This window comes from Trichomycterus rosablanca, chromosome 24 (genome assembly GCF_030014385.1).
Source record: "Trichomycterus rosablanca isolate fTriRos1 chromosome 24, fTriRos1.hap1, whole genome shotgun sequence".
Taxonomy (NCBI): Eukaryota; Metazoa; Chordata; class Actinopteri; order Siluriformes; family Trichomycteridae; genus Trichomycterus; species Trichomycterus rosablanca.
Window position 1 is genome coordinate 2,721,855 of NC_086011.1, and position 12,470 is coordinate 2,734,324.

At 40.9% G+C, this 12,470-nt stretch overlaps 1 protein-coding gene across 3 annotated transcripts in view; it reads left to right on the top strand.

The window, feature by feature from the left end:
- Window positions 1–5,274: 5,274 nt before the first annotated feature.
- The window catches only part of dock3 (dedicator of cytokinesis 3), a 132,041-nt gene continuing 124,845 nt past the window's right edge, over window positions 5,275–12,470 (top strand). For all 3 annotated transcript variants that reach the window (XM_062987080.1, XM_062987081.1, XM_062987082.1), the window contains exon 1: window positions 5,275–5,495. In XM_062987080.1, the coding sequence (XP_062843150.1) occupies window positions 5,459–5,495 (37 nt within the window). In that variant the 5' untranslated portion in view covers window positions 5,275–5,458. The remainder of the gene's footprint in view (window positions 5,496–12,470) is intronic.

A 12,470-nucleotide genomic window follows, 5' to 3' on the forward strand; every position in this document is an offset into this window, starting at 1 on the left:
AAAATTATACTTAGCGACAGAAACCAGTTTGGAACAGTGATTAGGGACTGGTAATCTGTCCTGCGTTTGTTTTTTGAGTCGGAACCTAATTTTAAAATATTAATATAATCGTAGAAACGATGACTAGCCTGAATATATACTAGCGTACTAAATAGTGTGCCAAATGAGTACGCCACCTCGTGTTAATCTGTAAAAGCGCACTATGTTTACATACTATTACTTTCAGTAGTATGCGGCTAACACATGTAAAGTAGCCACTAGAGGGCAGTATGAGACAATTATTAAAATACAAACGCTTATGTATTATTACTCGTGCATTTATTCATTTTTACTAACCGCTTTATTCTGGTCAGGATCGAAATCAATCAGTTTGGGGAAGGTCATCCTTGCCCCCATGCACAAAACAAAAGGAGGAACTTCATTAGCCCAAGGAAAGCCATGATCCCACCCCATTATACACATTTGGGTTGAATAAAAATGTGTAATTGTGAGCCAGGTCTTTTGTTCCAGGTCAGTACCTGGCCTCAGAAATGCTCTATCAAATGAACAGGCATAAATTCCCATAGGCACACTCCAAAAGATTGTAGAAGTTTGTTTATTATTAGGATTTTACCGTCATGTTTTACACTTTAGTTACATTCATGACAGGAACGGTAGTTACTCATTACACAAGATTAATCAGTTCACAAGGTTATATCAAACACAGTCATTGACAATTTAGTGTCTCCAATTCACCTCACTTGCACGTCTTGGACTGTGGGAGGAAACCGGAGCACCTGGAGGAAACCCACGCAGACACAGGGAGAACATGCAAACTCGAATCCAGGACCTTCTAGATTGTAGAAGAGTGGAGGTTAATATTTTTGGGCAAATTCATATACATGTCTTTTGAAATGGTTTTGAAATGGAATGCTCAGCAGGCTCACAGTCAGGTGTCCTGATAGAAAGGACTTTTGGCTATATATGAACACACAAAAAAAGAATGTTACCTTTGATACTGAGTGTATAAAATAAAGAGTACAGCTTTCATTCTGCTTATATAATTAAAAAAAATGACTATCAAACAATTCTAAGCCTCTCTCTTGCTCAGAGGCTTTTTAAAAACAGACCATAGCTTCCTAAATTCTTCCAGGAGAGCAAAGACCTGTTTCTTTTACATAACACCAGCCTTCTCTTAGTTTATCTAAGTGCAGCACTGAACTGAGCACATACCGTTACAGACACTGTTCGGGTCCTCTATCCTGAGTTCTTTATTCTAGGCCAAAGATTACAGAGCTTCATCAACCCAGTTTTGCTCTAAAGCTCTCAGCATTCTTTGTACATACTTCACTTCTAACATCCTTTATAAATGATTGGCTGGGTTTATCCGTCACTGAGCAGAGGCAGGAAAGTAGAATAGATTATAAATAAAGGAAAAATCTTTTTGACTCCAGATAAAAGCGGCTTTGTGCTTTTGTTGGTGTTATTCATCATCAGAATGTTACTTTTTCTGCCTCACAGGTTAAATTGCAATTGAGGCGAAACAGCTTTTTATCCTGGTTTAGTCAATGCAATGTTTTCAGAATTAAATTCAGCATCGATCCATCCATCCATCCATCCACTCATCTATCCATCCATCTATCCCTCCACTCATCCATCCAGCCATCCATCCATCCACTCATCCATCCATCCATCCACTCATCCATCCATCCATCCATCCATCCATCTATCCATCCACTCATCCATCCATCCATCCATCCATCCACTCATCTATCCATCCATCCATCCATCCATCTATCCATCCACTCATCCATCCATCCATCCATCCATCCACTCATCTATCCATCCATCCAACCATCCATCTATCCATCCACTCATCCATCCATCCATCCATCCATCCACTCATCTATCCATCCATCCATCCATCCAACCATCCATCCACTCATCCATCCATCCATCTATCCATCCATCCATCCATCTATCCATCCACTCATCCATCCATCCATCCATCCATCCATCCATCCACTCATCCATCCATCCATCCAAAATGTACATGCATGCATCTAATACATGCATCTAATATTCGGATTTATGTCTCTCATTTTCATCCAGCCAGAAACACACTCACAAAATGAAATGCTTTGATAAAATGAAATGAGAAGTGCAGTGAACACGATCACGCCTCCCATGAGGGTTCCATCTCTTGCTCTAGTGAGAAATCAGTAGACGATGAACTGTAAGAACACCAGCAGGTTTTCTAAGGCAAAATCTGTTTCTGCAATTGTTATGTCATGTGAGAAACTAGGTTTATTTCACTGATTTATGTAGTTATGGCAACATCGTGGTCGAGCTGATGGTGTGGGTGCAGTAAAGCAAAAGTTCAGATCTGTATCTGAAGAGTTCTGCATTTTTCTCTGGTCTCCATGGGTTTTCTTCATGAACGTGATGATGAGATTCGTTAATTGATTTGTTCTTTTCTCTTCATTGTTCAATGCAAAAACATTGTGAGACACCTGAGAGTCCATGTGTGCAGTTGGGGGGTACAGGGTACATTTCATTTTGATTACATTTTTGTTTTAATAATTAATGGCTGAGATCTTAGGTGCATATAATTATACAGTGGAAACACTAGTGTGTCTTAGTAGTTAAAATATTGTAATGAGGGTTGAGGAATGAGCGTCTCAGTAGTAAGTTCATTCGTTGTCTGTTTAATCCTGGTCTAGGTCAGGTCAGGTCACCAGTCCATCACAGGGCACACACACATACACACTAATACCTTGGGCATTGTCTTAGACTTGTTGTAAGAAAACCAGAGCACCTGAAGAAAACCCATGCAGACACAGGGAGAACATCCAAACTCCAAACAGAACAGACCCTGGCTGTCTGGCTGGGGAATCGAACCCAGGCCCTTTGAGTTTTTGAATAAAGGAATCTGCCACATGCATAAAGGTAAATTCTGTTCAATTTTAGAGTAAAATTTAGACATATTCATGATGCTTTTTGTTGTGCACGGACTCCTAAGAAGAAGCAACTACTAATTCGTTGTGCAGCCGCTATAAGTCTAGTCTTGTCCAGATAATTACTGCCAGAATGAGGAATTATTGAGGCTTGGACAGATGGTGCTAAACCCACATCCAAACTGTGGCGTGTTGAATCTGTCGATGGTCTCTGCTCAGAGAGTGCGAACTGAGCCACAGTTTTAAAAGGAAGATCATTGTACCTTAACGGTGGATCCATAAAGGTGAAAACTCATTATAACTGTGTAACGAATTTTTTTTTTTTACAATACTAGCCAACAATAACAGCAAATAGTGCAAAACCACACTGGTGTACGAGATTTAAGGGAATTTTAGTTTGTATTATTATTATTCATTCATTCATTGTCTGTTTGACTACCGCTTTATCCTGGTCAGGACTGTGCTGGGTCTAATTCATAGGGTAAAAGTCAGGAAACACCCCAGTGGGGTCACTAGTCCATCGCAGGACACACACACACACACACTTTCAATTCTAGGCAATTTCTAGTAGCTCCAACTGACTGCATGTCTCTGGACTCATGGGAGGATACCAAAGCACCCAAAGAAAACCCATACAAACTGAGTACACAGAAAGCACTCAAAAAGGGAATCGACCCCAGGCGCTTCTTGCTTGAACCACAGCGCCACCATGTGGCCCTATTTCTATTATACACATACTGAATGTATTGACGTGTTTGAACACCGCAGTTCTGTTCTATTATCTACTACTATTCGAACACTTTGTTTCCACAGGCAGGATGAGTTTATAACTCCAGATACCTGTAGGTGGAGAAGTCGAGCTGTAGGTAAGACCGATGATCTAGACAAACACAAAAGCCTTATTTTTCTCCATGTGTTGCGTTATGTACAATAAAATGACTGCTTTAGCTTATATTTTTTTATTTTAACCAGATATTTAAAGAGTTCATGATTTTACTGTAGGTTTAATAGCTTTAATACCTCCTTCATCCAGTTGTTTTCAGAAAATTTGCACATCATTGGAGTATAATACTGTAAACAGCAGAGCCAGTGGTATCCCAGAAACACAATCATGATTGAGCCCAGAATTTGGAACTTTGGTTAGATGCCTATACAGACATGATTGTCAAAGTATGATGGTGAGAGGGTCAAGGAGATTACAAATAACTGCTGCAATTGCGGCCTCTGCTGGTTGGTCAAAGGTGCCTGGACAGGCATGGTGAATAATAGAGATCAGTGGGTGAATCTGGACTCCATACTGCTTTCACCTTGGGCAGGTGAAAAGAAGCGGTTGGCAACTACACACCTTAGCTACAACCCTCATTGGTCAAGTGATATATATATATGGATGTGACTAAATTGGGAGATAAAGGAAAAAATACATAATTATAATATAGATAGAATAAGACATTAAGACCAAATTACTGACCCACAGATTAGAGTTACTGAGGAAAACAGCGCTAGTGATTTTGACTGTGCGTGACCCATTGACCCGCTGTGACCCTGAGTGTGAATAAAGTTAATGCACGTCTGTGCGGTCACAACAAGAAGGTCCTCAGTTTGATCCCCAGGTGGTGTGATCCAGCTTTTTTCTGTGTGGAATTTGCATGTTCTCCACGTGTCTGTGTGGGTTTCCTCCGGGAGCTCCAGTTTCCTCCCACAGTCCAAAGACGTGCAAGTGAGGTGAATTGGAGACACAAAATTGTCCATGACTGTGTTTGATATTAAACTTGAACTGATGAATCTTGTGTAAGGAGTAACTACCTGTCCTGTCATGACTCATGGATGTAACAAAAGTGAGTAAAACATGATGTTAAATCCTAATAAATAAACAAACATTCTCTGCGGGAATCGACACGAAAGTTCCGGAGTCGACTCGTGATAATTCCGTGTCGAAAAAGAATCGACTCTTTTGGATCAACTGGTTCATTTAATTGTAATGCTTCTTTTTATTATTATTATTATTTAAATAATGTTGCTAAATGCATTTTGTAGTTTATTATGAAGTCATAAGACTACAATAAATCTGATTTATACTGTAGAAATAAAGCAGTTCGGTTAGGTACCATTGAAGTGGATCTGAAACAGTATCTGACCGGCACAGTGTGACAGCTCGCAGTCGGCATCATGTGACGGCTGAACGGTGGCGCAGCGCGGTACCGGTAACACGCCGGACATTTCACTGCTGGGTTAAAAACACCCACGCGTGGGTAAATCCAGTCTGCGTAACATTTGCACATTGGATGGATGGTGCGTGTTTACACCAAGAGGACGCGCCGACCGGAGAATTACACGTACGCGCGTGCGTGCGCACTGATGCTCGGAATTCCGCGCGACTGACTCACCGAGGATAGCAGAAAGCACTTTATATAATACGGTGCATGCACAGCACGGAGCATGCACCCGGTACACAGTCGCGGTTCGGACATAAGCAGACGCGGTGATTTGCACGGATCTTGATTAACTTTCATGCCGAGACAATCATGTGGACGCCGACAGAGGACGAAAAGCTCGGAGTCGGTGAGTTTGCGCATTTGATTCTCATAATACGTGTGTGCTCGAGGTTTAACGTGATCTGTAATCCAGTTCTGACCAGATATACTCTCTAAAATCTTTACATTCAACGAAACCTCAGTAAACGATGCTGCAGTGAGCGCATCTGAACCTCCTGATGATGAACGGCTGCGCAGCTTGTGCACTCTTGGCTCGGTATTTGCGCGCTATAACAACAAATATGTAAAATCATATTCATAATGACGGTTTGTAGCCTGACAACACAGGGACTATTTAGTATTCAGTATCTTAGGTCATAGTAGGTGCATGCTATGCCATTTTTGGCTACCCGAGGGCGCCATAATGCACCCCCACCTTTCCAACAGGTGCACAAAATGCAGCACGATTATTAACTCCAGAGAAAACACCTCACAAACCCAAAACTGGTGTAGTACAAATACAAATATCAGTCAGTATATTCGCACAATAAGCTGGTGAATATTGGTGTGATGGATTATTTTCCTACACGTTTATCAGTCTTGGTCTGAACATTAAGGCCTGAACATTTGAACCACTCCATGACGCACAGCAGCACAAGTTGCTGGAACATCTAACGCAGTGAACAGAAACAGAACACAAAGACAAAATGGATGAGTATCCTACTGCTATGAGTCTGTTTTCACACTGACTTCTGAGTCATCATTATAAGAACTGGCACTGTAGACTAGGCCTGAGTACTTGTCCAAATTACAATAAACGCACAATAGAATCATCAGCTGAAGTTGGTGTCCTGTTTGCTTAGTCACAAGCATAATGTCACTTCTTACGTTCGTACTGGCTATGACTGTTTATTCCAGGATCTGAGGTGTCAGATTGTTCTGTACAGTACCTTGATTACCACAAACAATGAATTTTACACAATGGAATGAACTGTATGACAATATATGATACATTTGTTTAGTCTAGATGAGCAGTTGTTGACTTTTTAGTATAAAAAACAACAGTAATTGTTCTTGCAGTACAAATATGATGGGTTGAGATGAGAGGCTGATGAAACACTGAAATATTCATACCACCTATAAAACCACCTCCTTGTTTCTACACTCGCTGCTCATTTTATCAGCTCCACTTACCATATAGAAGCACTTTGTAGTTTTACAATTACTGACTGTAGTCCATCTGTTTCTCTACATACCTTTTTAACCTGCTTTCACCCTGTTCTTCAATGGTCAGGACCACCACAGGACCACCACAGAGCAGGTATTATTTAGGTGGTGGATGATTCTCAGCACTGCAGTGACACTGACATGGTGGTGGTGTATTAGTGTGTGTTGTGCTGGTATGAGTGGATCAGACACAGCAGAGCTGCTGGAGTTTTTAAATACCGTGTCCACTCACTGTCCACTCTATTAGACACTCCTACCTAGTTGGTCCACCTTGTAAATGTAAAGTCAGAGACGATCGCTCGTCTATTGCTGCTGTTTGAGTCGGTCATCTTCTAGATCCTCATCAGTGGTTACAGGACGCTGCCCACGGGGCGCTGTTGGCTGGATGTTTTTGGTTGGTGGACTATTCTCAGTCCAGCAGTGACAGTGAGGTGTTTACCACCTAAATAATACCTGCTCTGTGGTGGTCCTGTGGGGGTACTGACCATTGAAGAACAGCATGAAAGGGGGCTAACAAAGCATGTAGAGAAACAGATGGACTACAGTCAGGAATTGTAGAACTACAAAGTGCTTCTATATGGTAAGTGGAGCTGATAACATGGACAGTGAGTGTAGAAACAAGGAGGTGGTTTTAATATTAGGGCTGATCAGCGTATCTTTACTAGTTTAATGCTACTATGATATCACATTAAAGTGCAGCATTGTGGTCTCTAATGCATTTCACTGTGTTCATGTGAGTGATGGACATAAATGGAACACCAGTGGCTCACAGGTTAAGGTTCTGCAGTTCATCTTTGTTGTTTTATTGTGTTTGTTTGTTCTAATAGTGATTCTAGGCCACCCTGTTGAGTCTGGTTCTTCTCAAGGTCCTTGGTTTGCTTAACAGGGGTTTTTCTGGTTGTTGGTACTCGATTCTGCTGTAAAAGGCGCTATAAAGATCAATTTGATCAGAAGGTTGAGAGTATATGCCCCACCAATGACAAACCACTACTGTTGGCCTTATGTAAGATACTCAACTTCCAAATACTGACGTTTCTCCAGCAGTGTGTTATTAATCTACTATTTACATACTTAAATCCTCCAGAAAATCGACTGATATGGTTGGATCTTCATGTTTACTATTGTCTTGTGTGTTGATATGTTTGTGGTTCATGTACATACTGCTTTCAACCACCACCTAGCATAATTCTCCAAGTTATGGGGCTTTTTCCTTTTAATTTCTGTGCCTGCGACAAGACCTTAATCCATATCCAACAGCTGCCCACTGCAATTATGCAGCTGTTAGCAAAGAAGTGTTCATAAATCCTAACACAAGCAGAAACATGCTGCAATCTGCATACCAAATACTAACTGACAGCTCAGAACAGTGTACAGTTAGAAGGCAGACATGTTTTGTGCACATTTCACTTCTGTTGTGCTTACAGTTGCAAAAAGTGCTGTGTTTTTTATAAAACAAAGCCTTCGGAGAGGTAAAGCGATGGTTTTCAAACTTATATTGTAGAGCTAAAATCTAGAAATGCATAAACTTGAAACATGTACATCATGTCTGTGTTCTAGCCACACTAGTTCATGACAGGGTTGTGTGGCATCATTTTGATGAAGGCCCTTCTATATTTAAGCATGATCATGGCCATGTGAGGCTTGACAATTTTGATGAGTCCCAACATCAACCCCATTGGACACCTTGGAATGAATCAGATTTGATAACGAGCCGGATCTTTATGGCCTAATCGCACAAATCCTCTGTCGAATCCCAGTGGCCACAAAGACACACAGGTCTTACCAAAGAGCAAAGGCTGTAATCTGAAGGGCAAGTCCATATTAATGCAGATATTTTTGAAGTAAGATGTCCAACAAGCTCATGATCAGGTGTCCACACACTTTTGGCCATATAATGTACACCATAGAACAATAACTCTCACCCAAAGCAAACCCAAACCCCCCAAAACATTCTCTTTTCTGGTATAATTCCTAAAGTAAAATATTGTAAACAGTTATTTGGGGCTTGCTAACACTAGTGTGCCTACAGTCATATGTTGGGAACTAATCTATAATCCTCCTCGATCTCGATAGGACAGTTGTATCATTCAGTGCTTCATCATTCCTACTGGTGTATTTGGTTTTTGTGGAGGTATAATTTATTCTGTCAGTCTTGGAATGTCTTGCAAGGGTGCTTTGCATACCACTACTGGTACCTTTACCATAGAAGAGTCCCTAATGGCTAAACACTTAAAAGTACACTTGATTTTATTTGTTTTTAATATGAATGTATGTATTTTTGGCATGACTGGCACAGTGTCAGAAAGCCCTTCAGGCCCAACTTTATAGGTAGTGCTGTTGATGATACGTAGATCACACACCTTGCTAAATCTTGCTTAAGCCAATCAAAGCCAGAGCATCATTTGCACATGTCAGTGAAGGCCAAAAAGAAAAACCTATAGCTTTGCATCCTATAGCTTCTATACAGCTCCTATAGTTAAAGTTTCTGTCCAGCTGTAAAAAAATAACCGTTCTAGCATCAGCCATCATGAACTGCTCCTTTGTACGTGAGAGAAGCAGCTCAGGCATCAGGTTCCCATCACTTTGTTTTCCCCACCAGGCAGTTTTGAATGATTTATTCACTCCATGTTGATTCAGTGTTGTGCGAATGCTAATGCTACATGACATTTTAGATACAGTAGCTTGAGGTCAGAAAGACTTAATAAAGACACTGCAGTGCCTTGTTAGCCGTCCAACTGCTAGCTTCGGTTACGAACGGGGTTTAGTGTGACGGGGACGTATGGAGATGTCCACATCAGTCTGAGGACAGTTGCTGATTTATGTTAGTAAATGAATTCAGTGTGAGTATCATCTTTAAGTCGTCACCATATTGAGGCTGAGAGAATGTGGACACCCCTCAAGTGTTTCATCTATGGCTAAAAGGTTCGTAAAATCAGTCAAAACAAAGTCTGTTAAGACATAGTTTGGTCTGGAACAGCCTGCACAGAGCCTAGACTTAAACCGTATTGAACACCACTGGGATTCATTTCAATGTTGTTTGTTTGTTTGTTTGTTTATTAGGATTTTAACGTCATGTTTTACACTTTTGGTTACATTCATGACAGGAACTGTAGTTACTCATTACACAAGATTATATCAAACACAGTCTTGGACAATTGAGTGTCTCCAATACACCTCAATTGCACGTCTTTGTACTGTGGGAGGAAACCCACACGGACACGGGGAGAACATGCAAACTCCACACAGAAAGTACCCGGCCTGCCCCACCTGGGGATCGAACCCAGGACCTTCTTGCTGTGATGCGACAGTGCTACCCACTTAGCCACCGTGCCGCCCCATTTCAATGTTGATTATCCTGTATAGACTTCCCACCCAAAATGCCATTTTACCCAGGAAGACTGCAAGACTAGCCCAAAATACCATTTTAACCAGTGATGTCCAGCCCCAAAGTTTTTTAATATTGTACTTTTTCTACCTTATGGGACCAATAGTGCTCTCAGGAAGCTGTAACAGTCGCAAAGGGGGGAGTAAATAGATGCAACTTTATATTAATTGTCTTAGGTTTTGAATGACATCTTTAACAAGACGTTTTGGGTGAGCAACACTAAAACTTCATTAACACTGAATGTACGAGGGTTCTTAAAAACGTTTCAGTCATCACTTTTCTACATCGTCACCTTCTGATGCATTTTTGTCCAGCATTGTACACCTATTTAATGCCATCTGCAAATCAGATGACGCTAAATCCGGACTATAAGCGTCTCTCAGTCTCTCAGACACGACCGATTACTACTCCTCCACCCTCACCACTTATAACCAAAATATAATTTTTGAAGATCCCTCAAATATAATGTGGCCTTGTGAATTAGATTAAACAATCCCAAGATGCACGTCGACGTAAAATTTAGCAAGGTCAATATCGTCCGGTAATCTACAGTCTTCCGGGATGCTCTTCTTAAAAGCCGCTGATTATTTTCTCTTTAAATCTGTTTGACCTGGTGAGCTTACCAAAAACCCCGGTTAACAGCAGAACGTGGAAGCTACGGTATTATAATCTAATTAAATGTGTATTGGTTGGAGGGCTGTTAAAGCTGGCACTCTCAGACATCCAGCTCATTCTCAATATTCACCGTATGAATATTCATCTCTGCGTAATGAAGAGGCCGAGCTCAATTAGCGTAGAACAGCGACGGCCAGCAGGGAATCGGTACGGTCGAGGAAAACAAGTGGAATGATTGGCTATTGTCGCTCATCAGATGGTTGAATTGTCTCTTGATGAGCAATTTACCGTTCGCTCTGATCGGCGTTGTTATTATGTGTTGTTTTAGTCCAGCTTTTGGTTTAGGGGTGTGAATTTCTTTTAACTCATAGCCAGAAGATTATAGCATCCCATTAAAACAACACATCACAAGTTTTTATACATCATTGAGTAAAAACAGTGTCACGGTAAACATGGCAGAGGTGTAAAACAACAAGATGAACTCAAACGGCTTGAATGTAGATTTGATGCCATTGTAAAGCGCCTACCCAGTACGCTTCCACTGTCACTATCTCTGTTTTTTTTACCCAGAAAGCAGTGCTAATCAGATTCTAGCTCCTGGATGCGGATGGCTTCACTTTAGAGCCACTATCACATCGTTCCTTATGTTTTTGAAACGCATAAATGGGGCCACAAGGTCGTAGTGGGTGGAAAGGTGATGGATCAGCAGTGAACAGGCCTGTTACTCTCCAAGGTCCTGAATTTTTTTTTTTTTTTTTATTATTTACATGGTACCTAGCAAACTGCAAACCTGGATATGTGTCATTGGTTATTTATTTATTTATTTATTAGGAATTTAATGTCATGTCTTACACACTTTGGTTACATTCATGACAGGACAGGTAGATAATGGTTACACAAGATTCATCAGTTCAAATACAGTCACAGGTAGGGTTGAGCGATATTGCTGATTTTCATACCGTCTTCAAAAATACGGTATTACCGCGTAGGGGGAGGGGGCGTGTCTGTCTGTTAGTGATGGGTCACTCGCGAACGATCCGATTCTATTGAACGGCTCTTTGAAATGAACTAAAGGAACCCGAGTCGCGTGTTCGAAAAGCTAGGGAGCTCTCTACATATATTTTTATTTTATAATGACTGATTAATTCCGTCTACTGATGCGAAGCGGAGTGGGTGAAATACAGCCGATTAGAACTGCGCAGTTATCACGGGGAGCGAGCGACACACACACACACACACACACACACACACAGAGAGAGATAAAGAGAGCGCTAGTAGTATTATGACAAATAATTGAGAAAAAACTCGTTTAATGATGTTAAATCTGATTGGTTCATGGCGTGTATGTTTTAAAGCAGAAACAAACACAGGCACAAACACATCTCTGCACAAGAGAGGATTTTTATGAAACTTAATGCAATGCAACCAGTCTGTCTCTTTCCTGTAGTTTCCTTTTAAAATAAATCTTTTTTCTCATTGAAGTGTTGTTTGAATTATGCCTACATTTAAGGCAAGGTAGCAAAATGTTCATGATCGTTCATCATTGATATTAATATCGGGGCTGTCTTATACTAAGCTAACAGTTAGCATTTTGCCATTCAAACCAATGGGATGGGATAGCACAGTGCGCAAGCATGTCAACTCACAAGCTCGATTTTGCAAATAAAAACACGTGCAAGTTTATACAAGTTCAATAATCATTTATTTACGTTTGAAAATCATTCCGTTTCTCCGCACCGTCAGCCATGTTTTAAGCCAAGGACACTTCCGATGCTCACTCGTTCTTGAAATGTTAAGATACCGAACTACAGCTTATTAAGGCGTCTAAGGTTTCAA